Raw genomic sequence first — 21,617 nt, forward strand, 5'->3', positions numbered from 1 at the left:
CTTCTGCTTAGTTAGTAAAATTCTCCACAGCTTTATATCTGCGATGGGAGAAGGTTCCTCAACCGTTTGATGTCCAGATGTTGCTTCTCTTGTTGGGACCTGAGTTGATAAGAGGCCAGTAGGAGCTAGAGACCAACTCTCACTGCTCTCATAACAAGACAAAGCTTTAAAACTCTTTCGCTCATACACAATAATCTCTGCAAAGTCAGCAGGCGATGGGCACATGCGGATGAGTTGCAAGCTGGTAAGATCCACCTCGCAGATGCTAGGGAGGCAGCGCAAAAGAGATTGGAGAGAAAGGAATACGGCCAGCCAGCATGCTGGAAACTGCCTGCTGCCATCTCACAATCAAGAGTTGCCTGCGTGTAAGTTGTACTCAAACTATTGGAGGAATACAACCCCTCAGTTGTCTGATTTGTCCACTACCGTGAGAAGCGACAGATGGAAAATCTTAGGGAATTCCGGTCTAGTCGCTGTGGAATGAAAGCAGGAGGAGGTGGTGTAAAAACTGAACATGTTTAACTCAAAGCTCGAGGCTGACTCAGCCTTCTGAGGTGGATAAAATGAGGACCCAGATTGTTGGGGGCCAATAGGCTGACTCTGTAAACCGCTTAGAGAGGGCTGTGAAGCACTGTGAAGCGGCATATAAGTCTAAGTGCTATGGCTATGGCTATTTTGTACAATATGCGTTTTATTTTGGGTGTGTAGGAATTGCTTTGTATACTTTCATTAAAGGTGGTCCGCAACTTATAACCATTCATTTAGTGACCACTCAAAAGTTACAACGGCATCAAAAAAAGTACCTTGTGACCATTTTTCACACTTACAAACACTGCAGCATTCCTATGGTTCAAAACTTGGATGCTTGGAAACTGGCATGTGTTTATGACAATCGAGCTGTCCCAGATCACCTTTTGTGACCCTCTGATAAGCAAAGTCAATGGGGAACTCAGATTCATTTAACAGCTGTGTTGCTAATTTATTGACTGCAGTTATTCACTTAACGACTGTGGCAAGAAAGGTCGTAAAATGGGGCAAAACTCACTTAAACAGTGTCTTGCGTGGCCATGGAAAATTTAGTCTCAATCGTGATTGTAAATTGAGGACTATCTGTATAGTTTCTTTTTCTACCTTCCCCCCCCCCTCTCTCTAGAATAAATATCCTTATCAGAGTTCCTGTTCATTATTTCCAAACAAGCTGTTGGGGATTAAGTTGATAGACCGGGAATGCACTGGATCTAGAAAATTGTGTTAGAGCAGGGGTGTCAAACTCAACGCCTGGGGACTGGATCCGGCTTGCAGGGTGCTCAGATCTGGCCTGCGGGGCTGCCCTGGAAACAGCAAAGGTCTTTGCCAGAGAAAACGGAGCTTGGGAGGGCCATGCATGGCCCTCCCAAGCTCCGTTTTTGCTGGCAGAGGGTTGCAGAAGGCCGTCACAGCCAAAAATGGAGCTCGGGAGCCCATTTTCTCTGGTGGAACTCTCGGACCATCACAGACACCCCCAACACAAGTGATGTCATGCTTGCCACAGCCACCCTGGCCACGCCCCCCCAACCCCGCCCCCACCCTCCAAGGTCAAACACAACCCTGATATGGCCCTCAATGAAATCGAGTTTGACACCCCTGTGTTAGAGGAAAGACATGTAGTTGTGATCAAGTAAATCACGAGCCTACAAAAATGTGCTCATTCAGAATTGCAAGACGGTTGTGCGTCCTACAGAGCAGAACAGATTGAGAAACTGAGGCGTCCTTGCTGCTCTCTGAGCCTGTTTGTTTGCTTGCAAACGTTTCATTGCCCTAAGTAGATAACATGGTCAGTGCTAGATTAAGAAATCGATGCTCGTAGGTCAGGATTATTTTTATTGTAACAGCTACAGTGACAGAATCTGACAAGATTGAGTGTGTTCCCCCCTCCTTTCAGTTATTTTTGTGTGAACTACAGTAGAAAAGGGCTTCTCTGAGATGGTTTTTCAAGTTTTTTTCTTGGTCCAATCTCTGGCCCATCTTATCTGACCATTGTTTTAGTAGTCCTCCATGACATTGTTTTAGTAGTCCTCCTCTGTCCTCTACAGCAGGGGTCCCCAACCACCGGAACAACTCCCTACCGGGCGCTGGCTTGTTGGGCGCCGCCATCTTTTGATGAAAACGTGCTTCCGGTGAGCTTTTCTGGGTAGAAAGCTCACCGGAAGCACGTTTTCATCAAAAGATGGCGCTTGCGCTCGGTGAGCTTTTCCGGGAAGAAAGCCATTTCTACCCGGAAAAGCTCACGGCGTTAGCGCCGCTTATCTTGATGAAAAAGTGCTTCCGGTGAGGTCACCGGAAGCACTTTTTCATCCAAAAAGATGGCGGCGCCCAGCTGATGCCAGTACCGGGCCGCGGCGTAAAAAAGGTTGGGGATCACTGCTCTACAGCAGTACATGGCACAATTTTAGGGCATGTCAAATTTTTGATCTTTCAATTTCTAAACATTAGGGGTGCTCAAAAGTTGTGACACGCTTTGGGGATTGTAAAGATATTTTGGTTATTGTAATACAATTTAGATGTGCTTGGTAAGTAACTACATAAATATCTTAACTTTTTAACATTTTGTTTGTTTCATTTGGCTCAGGTAGGGAAATGCTTGAGGTTTAGTTATGTTGATTCTAAAAACAATGAGTTTTTAGAACAAAATTTTCCCATAGGGAATAATGTACCAGTAGTGAGTCACAACGAAGCCAACAACAAGAAGTTCTAGCTTGTGCATTGACTACCAAACAAATGATGAGTACCAGAACCAAATTTTCACATCAAAATGCTTTGAATATCAAAGTCGATGAGTTTCAAAGCAGCTGAGTACCAAGTTGCCAGAGTATGTGAAAAGTAAAGGTAGTCCTTGACTTATAACAGTTCATTTAGTGACTGTTCCAAGTTACAAAAGCATTGAAAAAAAGAGACATTTTTCATACAACAATTTGAAATGTGTTCGAATATTGGTATCCGAACAACGTTCAGACTAATTCGCATCACATGAAAAGGTATTTAAAGACCTGTGTTCTGACAGATGAGCACAATTCAAAACGCATGGACGACGGCTCCTCGAATGGTGACGAAATGTTTGCACGCAAATCGCCAAGCTCGGAGCTTAAGGCAACAGCTTCATACAACCTTGGCAGCATCCCTGAAGTCATATGACCAAAATTCAGACGCTTGGCAACTGGCTCATATTTATGATGGTTGCAGGGTCCGGGGTCATATGATCATGTTTTGCAATCTTCTGACAAGCAAAGTCAATAGGGAAGTCAGATTCATTTAAGAACCATGTTAAGAGCCTGGGTGGCGCAGTGGTTAGAGTGCAGTATTGCAGGCCACTTCTGCTGACTATCGGCTGCCTGCAATTTGTCAGATCAAATCTCACCAGACTCAAGGTTGACTCAGCCTTCCATCCTTCAGAGGTGGGTAAAACGAGGACCCAGATTGTTGGGGACAATTTGCTGGTTCCGTAAACCACTTAGGGAGGGCTGTAAAGCACTATAAAGCGGTATATAAAAATTCATAAGAATTTCTGTTGCTAAGCAAGTTCTTGTGCCCAATGTTTTCACTTGTTTTCCCATGGTCGTTACGCGAAACACTGCAATAAAGTGAATCATACAATCGTTAATCAAATCCAGATTCTCCTACTGACTTTGCTCGTTGGAAGCCAGCTAGGAAAACCACAAAGGGTGATCACATGACCCTGTAATGCTTCAAACAATTTTTCTCAAGGACCTGAATTTTGATGACATGACTGCTATAACAGTTGTAAGAGCGAGAATCGGTTGTATGCCCTGGTCAAAAGGGCCCAGCAGAGATTATACTACCTGAGACTTCTCAGAAAACAACAACTGAATGGAAAACTGCTGGTGACCTTCTACCGCTGCACCATAGAGAGCATTTTAACATACTGCACCTCTGTATGGTTTGCCAATTGCGCAGTGGCAGATAGGAAAGCTCTCCAGAGGGTTAATGTCATTGCCCAGAGGATCATTGGTTGCCCTCTCCCCTCTTTGGAAGAGCTTTATAGCTCCCGCTGCCTTAAGAAAGTCCAAAACATTCTCAAAAGATCCAACTCATCCTGGGAACCCTTTTTTTGAACTATTACCATCTGGCAGAAGGTACAGAATAATAAAAACAAAGACAAATAGGCCAGTGGTGGGATTCAATTTTTTTTAGTACTGGTTCTCTGGGTGTGGCTTGGTGGGCATGGCAGGGGAAGGATACTGTAAAATCTCCAGTCAGAGGTGGTCTTTTCTGCTTCTCTGGCCTACTCAAAATTTCTGCTACCGGTTCTCCAGAACTGGTCAGAACCTGCTAAATTACCATCTCTGAAATAGGCTGAAAAACAGCTTCTATCCCAGGGCAGTAACTCTATTGAATTCTACTGAATAGTGCAATATTAATGCAATATCAGGGATTTCAATTCAATGTGTGGAGGGTGAAGGATGTGTGTTTGTGTTTATTTTCATGGTCATGATGTGCACTGAAGATGGTGTTTGATTTCGTTGTACGAGATGCAGTAGTGACCATGAAGGAAACTAAACTAAACTATTTTTTCTGCGCCACTGAACCTTCAGATGGTTGTTAAATGAATGTTGTAAGTTGAAGAAGGGAACATCAAAACCCAAGCCACACTGCCACTCTCTTGAACTGCGCTCTGAAACCCTGACACACCATTAGCTACCTTACCAATCTGGAGCCCTCCTACAGACATTGCTGAATGTCAAGGACTGTAGAAATAATGTTTGCGTAACTTGATGCCATCGAGAAATAATCCTTTTCCATAAATTAATTCTACCCATTCAAAAAGAAAAAGAAAAAAACCAGTCACCAGATGCTGCAGAATCAGCTACAGGGAAGACAAAACATACATGTGTGTGTATGTGTGTGTGTGTGTATAAATAAACAAATACAAGCCCATGTAAATTCTGCCTTTTGAAGGTTATTTATATGAAAGTGTCTGTTTGCATTTTTTTTCTCGCTGAAACACCTATTTTGTATACCCTGAAAGCCAACTGGAGGGGCTCGGATCGAGATAACACTTCACACAGTTACTTTACAGCGAAGGCAGCACTTAACCTCTGGTCGACTTTCAGGTTTATAAAAAGAACCGTCACTTAAATGAAAGTTGCTAAACTCAACACAACAAAATCAGATAGACAAGGAGATGCAGCCTGTTAAAAACAGAACTAAACTGACTCATCAGATTATAAACTTCCCCGGCAGTTTTCATATTAACACTCTGGATTATTGGCAAACTCTCTGGTTTCTGCCACTGCGATGCTCATGGTGGAATCCATACTTCCAGCAGGCAAAATTGTACAGATTTCTATTGAGGGAAAACAAGGGAAGCTAGGGAGATACAGCATGGGGGCATCAAAAGTTGTTTTCTCCATAACACAAGAAAGCCAGGACTGGCATCTCACCAACAAGGAAAGCAGAGACACAGCACAAGGGAAGACAGAGGCATATGGATGCCCCAAGGGTTTGTCCAGTGTGATTTGATATCCCAACTATGTTCCCCAAGAGCTCTGGAATCCCTGAGATGCACAATGACAGACCAAAAAATAAATTGTCCGCCTGCATGAGTCTCTCCTTCAACCAGGCAGCCAAGAATTCAATATTGACTTTGAGTTCTACAACACATGTGTAATTCAGGAAGCAAGCCTGGGTCAGTGCATTCATAATACATTACAAAATGAGGCTGGGGTTCTCCAGGAAATACATTTGTGGTGAAGTTGCTCAGATGTATAGCTTCTTCAATGAGTGCTCCATAACAGTGGTCCCCAACCTTTTTTGTACCACGAACCGGTACAATCCACGGACCGATCCACGGACCGGTACCGGCATCAGCACGCACGACCAAGGCAAGGCGAGCCGAGCGACCAGCCAGCCAGCCGTCCCCCGCTTCTCCCCGCCACCTTCAACTCCTCCTTTGTACCTTCTCGCGGTCGATGGGTTTTTCGGGCTCTTTCTTAATCTCCTCCTGAGTAACGCGAGACTCCACCGCCATCGGGACGGCTCTTCGTTCAAAGCCGCCCCCCCTCTTTGACGAAACTAAGGCGTGAGGATTCCTTCAGCACCCAAACGCCGCTTTCCAACCGACGACCGACAAGCTCACCCAGAAGCACTTTCTCAAGCCGAAAAGATGGCGGCGCCCAAGCAAAATAGGCGGCCCGGTACAAAATGATCCACGGACCGGTACCGGTCCGGGCCCCGGTGGTTGGGGAGCACTGCTCTATAATACAGGTAAGTTAAGCAGTCTGATGCCTCCCAGATGTTTTAAAGATATGCCTCATCCAATCTGTCTGGCAGCAAGGGACTGTGGGACCTATAGTCCAAAACATCTGGAGGGCATCCAATTGCCTGCCTCAACCCTAAAGATACATATTATGTACACATATACCACAATGCACTCACTTTTTCTTTTTTCTATCTTCTCATAGCTCCCCGTTCTCATGCAATATGGCATCCCAACCATTCCTCAAAAGGAACTCAAGAGCTTCCAAATTCATTACAAATGAACAATTTGTAATGAACAATTATCATAAATTCTACAGGTAGTCCTCGACTTATGACCACAACTGGGACAAGAATTTTCACTGCTAAGCAAGGCGGTTGTTAAATGAAGAGTCCTTGGTTTTATTACAGATGTTTCATTACCAACAACCAGAGGTGGTATTCAGCCAGTTCTGACTGGTCCTGGTGGACTGGTAGGGAAAATTTTGACTGGTTCACCTCTCCTATATTCTGTTGTTTATTAGCTCAGCTGATTCGCAGGGCAGAGTGGATCGCTGCGCCTCAGCTGAGCTAAAAAACAGCACAGCTCACTAGGGAAGGGCCACCTTTGAGCCCTGCATGCGTGCGATTCACACATTTGGCATGCACGTGCAATAGGCACGCCTGCACAGCTCACCAGCCTTGATTCAGAGGGCAGAGTTTGAGCACTGCACATGCGCATGCAAGTGGTAGGAAAAAATTTTTTTGAAACACACCACCGCCAACAACCATCACTGGTCATTAAGTGAGTTGTGTTCAATGTTATGAGTTTTCCTGCCACAGTTGTTAAGCGACTCATCACAGCTGTTAAGTGAACCATGCAGTCATTAAGAAAATTTGGCTTTCCTCTCGACTTTATTTGTTGGAAGCCAGCTGGCGATCACATGATCCTGGGACACTGCAACCGTCATGAGTACATGTCAGTTGCCAAACAAATAAATTTTGAACACATCTCTGTGGGGATGTTATCATGGTCATAAGAGAGATCACTAGTCGTCTTTTTTCCCCTAGTGCTGTTGTAATTACAAACAGTCATTAAATGAATGGTCAAATGTCTATGGAGATTCACAGTCATCCAGGTCACAGCTGTCCCTGAGGACGTTTCGCTTCTCATCCAGGAAGCGGAAATGAGAACGGTGAGAAGCGAAACGTCTTTAAGGAAAAACAAAGAGAGTCCAGTTGCCTCTTGGAAAAAAAGCACCTTTGGGGGGTCTGCAACCTTAAACACTCAAAGAGCCATTTGGACCTGTTTCCCACAGAAAAAAAAAAAACCCACCGGGAGCCACAAACCTGGGTGGGCATGACCAACTCAATCTCACTCACTCCCACCAACAAGGGCCGGAAGAAACTCCAGCAAGAGTGAGGCACTGGAGAAGCGGCCCAGGCTGCTTCTCCATCCCTCGCTGTTACCCTTACCTTCTCAGGCCAGGCAAGAGAGGGGAGGGCGAGGGACAGGGCCAGCCAAGGATGGGACAAGGAGCCGTAGCAGAGGGCCCAAAGAGCTGCAGGTTGCTGACACACGGGATAAATGAATAGTTGTTAAGTCACAGACTACCTTGTGTGACCATTGAAATTTTAAAGCCCACAGGACTGCGGTGGCGAACTATGGCACGCGTGCCACAGGCGGCATGCAGAGCCATTTGTGCAGGCACGTGAGCCCCAGCCAAACTTACCTGCACTGCGCATGCGTGCGCCTCCCGGCTGGTTTTCGATCCGTTTGAGGTGAGGTCCCAGGCTCGAAGGAAGCCTCTACAGCTTTTGGAGGCCAAAAGACCAGGCCCGTTTCGTCACTTCCAATACTTCCAGTTTCGTCACCTCTGGAATTTGGAGGCTGAAAAACGGGCCCGTTTCGTCACTTCCGGTACTTCTGGTTTCGTCACCTCTGGTATTTGGAGGCTGAAAAACGGGCCCATTTTTCGGCCTCCAAAGGCTGCAGAAGCTTCCCTCGAGTCTCTGGGAGGCCAAAGAAGGCCTCAAACGGGCCGAAAGTCAGCTGGGAGGAGCACGCATACAAAGTGCAGGGTGGCGGGGGGTGTTGCATGCACATGCGCGGTGGGGGGGAGGGCACATTGCATTGTGGGTGCCGGCATGTGCACGTTTTTGGCAACGCCACAACAAAAAGGTTTGCCATACTGCCATAGGACTAAGAGAGAGAAAAAGGACGGCCATCTCCTCACCTGACTTGCGCCTGCAGTTGGAGTAGCAGCTAATCGGGGGCCCGGTGCTGATTTCACAACATCGGTCAAGGGCAGTCCTTCCTCTGCCGTGAGTCCTACCAAGGGGATCAATGAGGAGAAACAAGATGAGGGATTGTCTGAACTGCTTGGCAGATGCATAGGTTGCATTGATCTTCCCCAGACGGGCCAGTCTTCAGGAGTGAAGGATAAAGAGTAAAGATTTTATTTTCAAATGCACAGATCTAGGCATGTGGGGGTCTCAGAGATCACCTCTAGGTCAATAATTCAATTTGTCCCATGGAGGGTGAAGCTGGCCACATAGTTGCAAGTTCAACAGTATCAGTGATCACTTAAGAATGATAATAAGGCAGCCGAGAGAAGAAGGAGGAATAAATTGAAGGTCCAGCACCGGGTTTTGTTTTGTTTTCTTTTAAAAAGGAGGAGCACAAAGGGAAAACTTTATTATAAACAAGCCCATAAACCAGGATCCTTAGCGCACCCATCCAAACCGCACTCACACAACTTGTCTTGTGGTACATCCAAGTCTAAAAAAAAAAATACTTTGAGAGGGTGGGTTTTTATTCGCCAAAGTCTAGAACCCTAACCCTAACCCTGGGGAATTCTGGGAGTTGGTCCAAAAGTCTTAAAGTTGGTAGATTTGGAGACCCCTGGTCTATAATATCATAATTGAGGAGACTTTTAGAATACCACAAAACTGTTCTTGGCCCTACACTTAACACAAAGATACATTAGTTTTATGTGACGTTAAAGAAAACGCCAGGACTATCTCACTAAAGTTGACTTATCATTAGCAGTTACCAGGAGCATCTTTTTATAAGCCTGGTGACCAGAACTGTATAGCTCTAAGAAGCATTATCCAATAAAGCAGGGGTCTCCAACCTTGGCCACTTTAAGCCTGGCGGGCTTCAACTCCCAGAATTCCCCAGCCACCAAAGCAAAGCTGCCTGGGGAATTCTGGGAGTTGAAGTCCTCCAGGCTTAAAGTAGCCAAGGTTGGAGACCCCTTGCAATAAAGAATGCATGGATAAGATCCTGTTTTTTTTTTTTTTAAAAAAAAGAGTCCTTCCTTCCTCATCATCATTGTATAGCTATGGTTATCTCAGCTTCCCCAATAGAGCAGCCTCAACCTTCATACACACGCTGCCCTTCCGGAGATGAAGACTAGAAGTGATTGATTCGTGGAACCACAAGGCCAACAATAAGGAGAATAAGCCATGGGGGGGGGGAGAAGGGCAGCATTTTTTTTCACTGTAAGGGGCACTTTTTTCACTCCATTGGCACTTCCCATGGTTAATAAACCACCCGTACCTCTCTGATTCCTCTCGCTTTGCAATACAACTAGTCCTCAACCTATGATCACAACTGAGTCCAAAATTCATGTTGCTAAGTGAGATGGTTGTTAAGTGAGTTTTGCCCCATTTTGAGACCTTCCTTGCCCCTGCTGTTAAGTGAATTATTGGAGTTTTTAAGTTAATAACATGGTTGTTAAGTGAATCTGGCTTTCCATCGACTCCGGGATGCTGCAACCGTCATAAATATGAACCAGTTGCCAAGCGCCCGAATTTTGATCACGTGACCATGGGATGCTGCAATGGTTGTAAGTGTGAAAAAATGGCCATAAGTCACATTTTTCAGTGCCGTTGTATCTTTGAACAGTCACTAGATAAATTGTTGTAAGTCGAGGACTATCTTTATGGACCATATCAACAGGAGTGAAATTTGCAAAAAGCTGGACTATAGAACTGGGATGCCTGAAGACCAAGGTTGAAGGTTAGTGAGGCAGGATGGCCCAATGAAAGGGGAAGGGGGAAAAAAAACCCAACTCACTGGTCTTCTGCCTCATCTCCACACTTCTCTTGCTGGTTTTACTGGGTGGTGGTTTTTTTTTAAGAGAGGCGAGGCCCAGGAATCAATGCTAGCCATGAAACACTATGAGAGTCTTTCATGAGCACCTAGTAGCACAGTGGTTAGAACGCAGCATTGCAGGCAAGCTCTGCCCACAGCCTGGAGTTCAATCCTAGTAGAGCTCAAGGTTGACTCAGTTTTCCATCCTTGAGATGTCCAAAAAACAAACAAACCAGGACCCAGATTGTTGGGGGCAAGAGGCTGGCATTGTAAAACACCCAGAGAGTGTGGGAAAGCACTGCGGGGAAGTATATAAGTCTAAGGGCTATGGCTGTGAGAAGATCCCAACCCCAAAATGAAAAATATTGAATGGAATAAGTGATGGCTAGCCTCAATTGTTTTATTATTTTATTTGCAGGGGAGGAGATGCTAATTATGTCGAGAGACAAAATCTGTCTTTTTATTTTTATGCTTCTGACTCATTGTGAGCCACTCTGAGTTGCTTTTGTGAGTTGGGCTGATGCACCAATGAAATCAATAGCTTAAGCAAACCAACCAACAAGTAAATAAATCCGGTGAAGATCAACTACCGGAGAAGAAGACGAAAGCCCAAATATTCTTTCTCGAGGATCAAATCTGATCAAGGTGAGACCTCCCATTAAGGAGCAGCTACCTTCAGTGTATTCTGCAGGTAGTCCTTCACTTACCAAGCACAATTCGGAGTGGAAGTTCCATCACTAAGCCAGGTGGCTTTTAAACGAGTCATATTATGGCCTTTTTTTTTTTTTTTTGCTGTGATCATTAAATGAATGAATCGCCATGGTTCTTAAGTGAATCTCATGGTTGTTAAATTAATCCAGCTTCATTGACTTTGTTGGTGAGAAGCTGGGTGAGAAGTTGGCAAATAGCAGTTATGGGACCCTGGGACACTGCAACTGTCTTAAATGCATGCCCAAATTTTGATCATATGACCATGGAGATGCTATGATAGTTGTAAGTGTGAAGACTGGTTTTAAGTCTTTCTTTTTTCAGTATACTTTCTTTTTTCAGCATACTGCAAGGAGTCAAAAAGAGGGCTGTGAAAATATTTACAGGCCCCTCACATCCTGGACATAAACTGTTTCAACTCCTTCCCTCAAAATGACGCTATAGAGCATTGCACACCAGAACAACTAGACACAAGGACAGTTTTTTCCCGAACGCCATCACTCTGCTAAACAAATAATCCCCTCAACACTGTCCAACTATTTACAAAGTCTGCACTACTATCACTATTAATCTTCTCATCACTCCTTATCATTCATCCCCTCCCATTTGTGACTGTATGACTGCAACTTTGTCACTTGTATCCTTACGATTTATATTGACTGTTTCCTAGTATGATTTGATTTCTTATTGTACCCTATGACTATCATTAAGTGTTGTATCTGATGATTCTTGACTCTTGACGAATGTATCTTTTCTTTTATGTACACTGAGAGCATTTGCACCAAGACAAATTCCTTGAGTGTCCAATCACACTTGGCCAATAACGAATTCTATTCTATGCTTTCTATCTCTCTCTCTATTTCTCTGTCTGTCTGTCTGCCTGCCTGCCTGCCTGCCTGCTGTTAGAAGTGTTATAATGGCTAAACAAATGGTCATAAATTGAGGATTGACTGCACTGGCCATGTACCCAATGTTTAGAGTCTTTTCTGGTTGATTTACCATGGATAGCCCTGTAAGCGGAGCCTAAACAGGCTGAATTAGCAGTGTCGATTGTGTACACTGGAACACTGAAGACATCAGACAAGATCTGAAAAGAAAAAAAAAGATCTATCACTATCTGATTAGGAAACGAAATCACTCTGCAGTTTGCTTCCATTATCAAGACAAACAGACAAGATTTGCAGCCAGAAGAGAACCCACGCTGGGAATCACCATTGGGAAATTAATTAAAAAGTAGCTTAAGGCATCTTTCAGATGGAGAGATGGATCAATAGAAAAATGGAATAGGTAATATAGTTAATGTTATAGTTAAAGGTGGCAGATAAGGCTCTGGAGACTTAGGTTGAAATCCATCCTCTCAACCATGGAATCTTCCTAGATGTAGAAGAACATAGAAATAACTTTGATGAAAGGATGGATGAATCATTATAGGAGAAAACATGACTATTCAGGCCTGGGAAAGTGAAAAGAAACAGTAAAAGCTTTTCAAAATAAACTTTTCTTGTTTCTCTTTGGTATAACACAAAATAGGGAGAAACTCCTGTAGGGTTTCAAGATCCTTTTACTACACTGTGCAACAATAACATAAATTCGTCTAATGTTGTAACAACTATTTCCTGGCCTACCTCCACAAAGTGACTATAGGCCAGCTACTCTTTCTCAGCCTACTTCAGGGGTCTTTGTGGTTGGGACAAAATGAAGGGAAACTTTCATATGAGCATGCCTAACTCCTTGGAAAAAAAAGGTGGGATATAAATCTAATGCCTACATAGATTATGGATAGTCCCTGGATTTTTTAAAATCCTATCAAATAAGTCCAGTTTTATGGGAAAATACACGAGGATGCTTTATTTGGCAACAATTCAACATGAGCCAAAAAAATCAACTTAAAACAAGAACTGGAATGGGATTTTAAAGTTATCCAATACTGTCTGCCTTTTGTTTTGCAGCTTGTAAACTAATGGGCAACTGAGTTTTTAATCAAAAGCCAGATTTAAGGAAATATTGCACTTATTAAACCGAGCAGTCTGCTGGAAATCGTATTTCTCTTGTCAGAGATGCCTTATGATTTGGGAAGAACCCCAATAGCCAAAATCTGGGCTACTTTTCACAATAAGCCTACAATGAAAGAATATTTCCCTTCCAATTCCGGAATGTGCAAATAATATCTGGGAAAACAAAGTACTAAATTAAATCCAGGAGTTATGAGGACTGTTACCAGGACACAGGGTTAAGGAGGAAGGATCGAGAAGATACTAGACCGAGATGAATTTATATGGTATTTTAAGCACAAAAATCTTATTTGTCTTTACCCATTCTTGAAAAAAAAAAAAGAAATCCCTATCCAACTTTTTGTCCCTGAGAAATACTGGTCTTTGGATTTCTTAGCTGCCCATTAGCATGGCCAGAGAGAAACTAAGAACTAGCAGATACTTGCAAATTATGGACAGCAAAAGAGAAGCAGGCCATAGGACTGCGTAGAACTGTTTCAATCTCACTTAAAACATTCACTGGAAAAAATGCAAGAATTTTTAAATATTTTTTTTAAAAAGTGAGCATTGTTTGGAGCTTGGTATCTGGTAATCAGGCAAAATTAATTGGATTGCTGACTTGGCCACAATGTATCCTTCGGAGTTCCTTCTCTTCCAACAACCCTAAAATGAATTTCCTAGGAAATTATATTCTCAACAGATCGTTTCTGCAAGGACTATTATTTTAGTTGTGCTAGATAATAGAATGTGTCTCCAATTGGATCTTTATTTATTTTTTTATAATCCTGCAAATATGGTGCAGGTATCCTTTGACTTACCCCTCACACCTACATGCTAGTCGTTTCTGGCTCTAGGGGGCGGTGCTCACCTCTGTTACAAAGCCGAAGAGCCAGCGCTGTCCAAAGACGTCTCCGTGGTCATGTGGCCGGCATGACTAAATACCGATAAGGCGCATGGAACACTGTTACCTCCCCACCAAAGGAATCTCTATTTTTCTACTTCCATTTTTACAAAATGCTTTTGAACTGCTAGGTTGGCAGGAGCTGGGACAAGTAACGGGAGCTCCCTCCGTTACACGGTGCTAGGGTTTCAAATCACCGAACTGCCGACCTTTCTGATCGACAAGCTCAGCAACCGCTGAACCACCGTGTCCCTTAACATGGATACAAGGAGGCTAATGTGACACAACCTTAGATACTTGCAACTGTAATACAACAATGGTAGTAACACCCAGACAATAGCAAAACGTTCCAATAAAGTTGTGGCTTATTGACTGTTCCCAGTTGTTTGACTTTGAAAAGCCTCTGCTGCAATTTGCCTTTTCTAGGAACCTAAAGATGTGGACTTCTGTGGTTTTCCGGCTACAGATTGACGTGACCTCTTCTTCTCGGTGTCATGTCACAGTTTGATGATGTGTCAGCTGATAACCTTAAGCCAAAGGCCTATTTCCAAATGGGAATGAGTTGGACTTCATCAACACCGAGAAGAGGAACTGTGGCCGAGAGAATGGTTTAGGAAGAGCCTCCCCTTTTCTTTAAACTATCTGCTTTCAAGTCCCTTCTTAAGTTGTAAAGGACTCTGTGCAGCGTACATACAGTCAGAGTGTTGCAAATAATCTGTCTATATATATATAAAAGCAAAATATCACTCATACATCATCACAAAATCTCCAGAACCGTAAAGCCTACAAACTTGAAATTTGGCATGTATGTTCCTCTTGGTTTCTAGGTGCTCGCTAACAAAGGATTTTTCAAAGTGACCGTCAGAGCATTAATATTTCCTAAATTATTATTAACACGCTCTGATGCTAAGGAGTTCTACTCCCCCTTCCCACCTGAAAAGAAATCTGTTCCAAGTGCAAAACACAAGCAGAGGAGAGGAGTTTCCGTTTCGGTTTCACAGCTGCAACCAGCTTTAGTACTAAACAGTTGAGCTAAGTCCACGCCCAGGCTCCTTGCTGTCTCCTTCTTGCTCACACAGCAAATACTGTTTCAGTGACAGGATGCTAGCCAGATGAATACTGATAGATGCTGATAGGCAGAGGCACAATTTGTTTCCCTTATTTTCCTCCCCAAAAACTAAAGCCGACCACATAGTTTCATAGCAAAGCACGGGTATCCAGCTACCTATATTATATTGGCATTCTCATGGATTCTAAAATTCCAAAATCAGAGATCAACGCTGCACAAACATAGAATTGAAGGGTTGGAGGGCACCTCAGAGGTCTTCTACTCCAATCCCCTTCTCAAGGCTTATATTGTCTCGGTCAAATGGTTGTCCAGTCTATTCTTGAAAACCTCCAGTGATGGAGCACTCACAATCCAGGGAAGCAACTGTTGTTCCACTAATTAACTGCTCTGCCAACTTGGCACTACACACAGATAAGAAGTAAAATTCATGAAAATTAATTTCTTACTTCTAGGTTGGGCCCCTAGAATCTTCCACCCTTCCCTTTTTTTTTCCTGCCCTCTAGCGCCCTATAGAATAAGTGTGACAGCCCCTCAAGTCCTGGAAGACAGCTATCATGTCCTGCACAATCCACCCAATCTCTAATATTTACACACAATAGGTGCTGAATAGCAGATTGTGCTCCACAGGATCTAATTTGACTGGAAGTTTCCATGGCAGTTTTCCAGACCAATTTGGGCTTAGCTCCAGACGAGTTCTTTACCTAGGAGACGTACCGATGACCAGGACGGTAAATCCCGAATGTCCTTCCATACAAACGGTCATGTAAACATCTCCTATGCAAATTTCACTGCTGGCTAATTCCTCCTAAAGCTCTGCCCACTCAAAACCTTGGTTCCCTGGTTGTGATTTTTGACTCAAGAGTTCACCAGCTGGCTAAAATGGCACACTGGATGCTGATCTCAAGTATGGCCAAAAAAAAAGAAGAAGCCATTTACTTACTTGTAAAATTGCCTTGTTGTGCGACGCCCCGCCGGTAGCCAAGATTTTTGTGGTTGGCACTGCAAGCAAAGAAGAAATTAAATTAATGGAGGTAGCGCAAGATCTTGTCCATCTTACAGAAAATTATGAAGGGCTACAACTTCTTAATGATAGAATTCATTAATAATGGTACTGAAAAGCTGACACATCTGTTAATTGGCTGAGAGGGCTGGATTTTGGCATGAAAGAGGATTTCATTCCAGTTCTGGATAAAAACAAGCACAATTCTGGCTTGACCCTTCAGATGCCAGATGCGAAGCAAGGAAGTTAGGCACTGGTACCAGACCCACCATTTACCTAGCTGAGGGATTCTGGGAGTTGAAATCCCTAAGTCAGTGATGGTTAACCTTTTTGTGGTTGCGTGTCAAAAGTGTGCGCGTGCATGTGCAACAGCGCTTGTGTGTGTCTGCACCCATAATTCAATCTGCATGCGATTCCCCCCTTCCCACTTGCCCCGCCCCCCCTGCGCATGTGCGCACAACCTCCTTCCTTTTGGGCCTAGTAGGCCTCCCTGCAGCCTCCTGGGAGCCAAAACAGGCCCTAGTAGGCCCTACTGCGGCCTGTTTTTGCTCCCAGGAGAGAGGCCTACTCGGCCCAAAACGGGGAGCATGGGCGGCATGCTGCCCCCGTGCACTCCCCTTGCCCCCATGCATGTGCCCCCCCCCGCCTTGCGCATGCGTATGCATCTCCTGCATGTACCTTGCTTCCCACGCATGCATGACAGTGATCCGAAAATCAGCTAGCCAGCGGGAGGCGCGCACGCGCATGCATGGTGGAGCTGAACTGGGGCGGCAGCTCACGTGCCTGCAGAGATGGCTCTGTGTGCCACCTGTGGCAGGAGTGCCATAGGTTCGCCATCACGGCCCTAAGTCTTAACAGTTCCCGAGTGTGGAAGAGCCCTGCTTCAATCACTGCGCCAAACTAGCTTAATTTTTACACTGCTGTTTTTATTTTCTTATTGCCTCAACAGGGCCTTAAAGTGTACAAAAAGAAATGAAAGAAGAGCCCTCAAGGCAGCAAATGATGCCAAGGAAGGCCTGGCAAAGGACAAGCCACCGTTTACTACCTTTTTCACAATGCATTACAATAAGTCACAGAATTCGGGTTTGTTTTTTTTTCCAGATTTTTATCTTGCCATTCCCCCCATACACAGGTAGTCTTCGACTTACAACCGTTCAGTGACTGTTCAAAGTTACAACGACCGTTTTTCACGGTTACGATTTTTGCAGCTTCCCCTTGGTCACGTGATCGAAATTGAGACCCTTGGCAACTGGTTCACATTTATGACGGCTGCTGTGACCAGGGGTCATGCGATTCCCCTTTTGCGACCTTCTGATGAGCAAAGTCCATGGGGAAGCAAGATTCACTTAGCAATCACGTTACTATCTTATCAGCTGCAGAGACTCGCTTAACGACTATGGCAAGAAAGGTTGTAAAATGAGGCGAAACTCATTTAACAAATGTCTCACTTAAGGAAACAAATGTGGGACCCCACTGTGGTCATAAGTTGAGGACTACCTGTACAGCTCAAGGGTGAGAAGATACCTAACCCTCCTTCGTCCTCCTATTTTCCACAGAACAACAACCCTGTGGGGATTTAGGTTAAAAAACAGTGACTAGCCCAAGGTCACCCCAGCCAGTTTTTCATGCCTTGGGTAGGATTAGAACTCGCCATCTCTTGGTTTCTCAAGCCAACATCTTAACCACTATACCAAACTTTCACTCTGGCGAACTTGTCCAACTAGCTTGCTGGTAAACAATCTAAGAGCGATGGAGATCCATGCCTAGCAGGTTTCCTTAATCGGTATAATACTGAAATGAGGAAAATCTGCAGAAAGGTTGCAGTAGAAGGACTGCCGTTAAGGGGTGCCACCTGGCCAGGTTTTCATCATCATCAGATCTATTCTGAAATTACCTCCCCGTGGAAGTCAAGGAAGTAGGCTAGAAGGTGGTCGTCTTGGTAGTAGAGAGCATTTCATCAAGGCTGCCATAGTGACGCCATCTTTAACAGAACTTGTAACCTAGGATTAATGGTTGTAGCTATGATTTATGAACTACGACCTATTACTTTATATCAGTCATCCAGGTCATGGTTATCCCAAAGGTGCTTTTTCAAGAGGGCAACTGGACTTTCTGTTTTTTTTTGAAGCCATTTCGCTTCTCATCCAAGAAGCGAAATGGCTTCAAAGAAAAACAGAAAGTCCAGTTTCCTCTTGAAAAAGCACCTTTGGGATAACCATGAACCATATCTGACAGGATAGTGAGGAATAGAAGGATTCAAATGCCTTGCAGACAGCTATTGCAGAATGCCTTGCAGTCACATTTGCATTCTTTTTTAGAGAGTCATTGAGGCCACCTGGAGGTTTACCTGTGTCATCACCTGAGTGGTGCAAATGGGTGTGGAGCTTTCTGGGAACTGTTCTTCACCATCCAGTCAGAGCTGAAGAAGCTCCTTGGATGAGAAGCGAAAGGTCTTCAAAGAAAAACAAGAAAGTCCATCTGCCTCATGAAAAAGCACCTTTGGGTTGGAGAGAGAAGTTCCCAGAAGATGGGCTCCAGCACGAGTCCAAAAGCTCAGAAGAGTAAACCTCTGGTCCCAATACCTGACCCAGATTGGATCCTGAAACATTATCCTAGGACACATATATATTTGCCTTCATTCATGAGTGTCGCTTTGCTCAAGTACGACACCCAGAGTCTTGGAGTGACCTCAAAACGATATTATGAATGTAGGAACTGAAGGCCTACACACCTAGAAGGAGCCAGGTTGGAGAAAATGCTTTACATTATCCTAATTTAACATTGCCATGGGATCTGGTATGACCTTGGCAGGAGACAGGAGGAAGAGCTGTAGAACTAGACAACAGACAGGTAAGAGGCAGCTGAGCCTGCAGAAAGAATGGGCCTGTGATGACCCAGGGTGGGGATACAAAACAAACACAGCCACAAAAAACAGGTGAAGCACCTTTTATTCCTTCACTTTGATTCCAAGCTCCAAATATCCTTAACGGAAGACAAAAAACTCCCATCTAACAAGCAGTTAGAAGAAGAAGGGAAAAAACAACACAAACCAGGCAACATAAGGGCTGGAGGATGTCCACAGATAACAGAACACACACTGGGAAGGACGCCAAACTCAGAGAGGAACCATAAACTAGAGATATTTCCATGCTTTGTTTCCAGCACTCGCCCATACGCATGTCCGTCCTCTTATTCAGTTGTCACAGTTGCAGCCCATGAAGAAGATCAAAGCCCTCTCCTACCGAGTAAACCACTTCTCTCCCTTATCCTCTCTTCCCTGCGTGCCCTAGGATGGAGAGGGGACGGACCTTGCCCAGCTGGCCTCTGCCCTTCCCCAGCCTCCTCCACCACCTCTGGAGCCACACTTGGCTGTTCCTCCTCTGACTCAGAGTCAGGCTCCACCAGGGGCATGACAGGGCCTAATCTGTTGGGCTAAAATGGTGAGAGAGGAAGCGTTGCACTTTCATACTTGAAAAACTGTTAGTGTCACTTTGCAATAAGGTTAGACCTAATATTTTCGGAGGGTGCTTCTTGTTTGTTTGGGCTTCCTTGCAAGGCTGGCAGGCATAGCATGACCAACAGCATAATGGCCTGCTTGAATTTTCTGAAGTTGTCCACAGGGGAGGAGGATGGTTTCGATCACCCTGTCAAGTCTTACCTTTTTTTTACACAAATGTCCCCCACCCCACACACTATGGAAACCTCCGGATTCTTTGGCGCAGGAAGTCCCGAATGCAGTCAAGATCAATGCTGAGAGTTTTGAGTGTCACTCACCAATAAATTTAATCAGAACTTCCTTTTCAGGGGAAATTTCAACGATGCACAAATTGGGTTTAAAAAGCCATTAGGTTCCACAATCACTGTCAATAAATAACTCAAGCACAGTCCAGTAATCCCTTGGAGAAAACAAATTTCAATACTACTCATACATGGTGGCAGAGGCTTGCCAATATCTGTAGAAAGGTGTTACAAAAGCCACAGGAAATCCTCTGAAAAACCACTACGCTCAGGAGGCTAAAGTAAACAAACATGCAAAGCCACAACTAAAAACATCACTTACGGTTTAACGGTCCTGAAAAGCATTTTTGTGCTACTCTACCAGATCTGAGATTGGATAACTATTTGTCTGAAATGGATGTTTCTTGTCTAAGCAGGGGGTTGGACTAGAACAGGGGTCGCCAACCTTTTGGACCTCAGGGACCACTAAACTCATAATTTTAAATCCCAGGGACCACTAACCGGTTCTGTGGGTGTGGCCTAATTTGTGGGTGTGGCTTGGTGGTCATGTGACTGGCTGGGGATGGCTTGTATGTAAATATTATAAATATTTATATAAATATTGAATTTTTTATTAAAAAAGAGCAACTTTTACCCAAAATCAGGCAAAGCAGACAGGCAGATTGACTTGCTCACACAGAATCACAGATTCATTCAGAAATCTGCCATTGGCTAGCTCAGACTGTCACATAAAATTTGCTTGCAAGCAAACTCATAAAATTAACTCACAACAAACCATGTATGTAAATATTGAATTTTTTTATTTAAAAAAGAGCAACTTTTACCCCAAATCAGGCAAAGCAGGCAGGCAGACTGAGTTGCTCACAGAATCATTCAGTGATCTATCTATCTGCCATCGGCTAGCTCAGTCTGTCACGTAAAATTTGCTTGCCGTGAGTCTGCACTGAATAATAGAACCTTCAGTCCTAAGGGAGGTTCGGCTGTGCTTAAAAGCAGAGCCGAAGATCTAAAGACTAGCAAGAAATCCAACCATTTCCTGCTTCCTAGCTCATCTAAATCTTCCGACACAGCAGAACAGGTGATGGTCGGAAAAAGTAAAAATAGCAACTTAGCAGACAAGTTTGCCGGGTAAGGAGTGAGTGGGAGGGGAAGGTTCCCACAGGCCATGTGGGTGGCACAGCCTTGTGTTTCTGCACAGCCTAGCCTTTAAGCATGGTATATAAAATCATACATTGCAATGTCCTACCTGTCAATGAATACTTCAGCTTCAACCATAACAACACAAGAGCACACAATAGATACAAACTCAAGGTTAACCACACCAAACTTGATTGCAGGAAATACGACTTCAGCAACAGAGTGGTCAATGTCTAGAATACTCTACCTGACTCTGTGGTTTCTTCCGCAAACCCCAAAAACTTTAACCTTAGACTGTCTACTATTGACCTCACCCCTTTCCTAAGAGGTCTGTAAGGGGCGTGCATAAGCGCACCAATGTGCCTACCATTCCTGTCCTATTGTTTCTTATTCTTCTTTTATTTTTCTTATATGTACCCATTTCATGTATTCACAACTATGTATACACTTATACTTATTATCTTGTAAACAATTGGCAAATCAAATAAATAAAAAATAAAATAAATAAATAAATAGATTAATTGCTTTTGGGGGGTGTTCTGGGTGTTCTGAGACATTCTCTCCGGCCCACCGAAATTTTCTCACGGCCCACCAGTTGGCAACCGCTGGACTAGAAGACCTCCAAGGACCCTCCACTCTGTTATTTCATTCCATTCCATTCTATTCTAGAAAAAGAAATGGGACGTTTTGATTGTAGAATGTAAGAGTTGTGCCTGGAGCAATTAATTTCAATCAGACAA

General features: G+C 44.1%; 1 protein-coding gene across 4 annotated transcripts in view; it reads right to left on the reverse strand.

The window, feature by feature from the left end:
* XYLB (xylulokinase) overlaps positions 1 to 21,617 on the reverse strand; it is a 169,296-nt gene that overhangs the window by 19,810 nt on the left and 127,869 nt on the right. For 3 of the 4 annotated variants that reach the window (XM_026678933.2, XM_087947854.1, XM_087947855.1), the window contains 3 exons: positions 15,943 to 16,001; positions 12,041 to 12,128; positions 8,469 to 8,563 (listed from right to left, as the gene is read on the reverse strand). In XM_026678933.2, coding sequence (XP_026534718.1) covers positions 8,469 to 8,563; positions 12,041 to 12,128; positions 15,943 to 16,001 — 242 coding nt within the window. The remainder of the gene's footprint in view (positions 1 to 8,468; positions 8,564 to 12,040; positions 12,129 to 15,942; positions 16,002 to 21,617) is intronic. The other variant, XR_015746053.1, reaches the window with a different exon arrangement.

This window comes from Notechis scutatus, chromosome Z (assembly GCF_049901735.1).
Source record: "Notechis scutatus isolate UNSWTSFEM ecotype Mainland chromosome Z, rNotScu1.2, whole genome shotgun sequence".
Lineage (NCBI taxonomy): Eukaryota > Metazoa > Chordata > Lepidosauria > Squamata > Elapidae > Notechis > Notechis scutatus.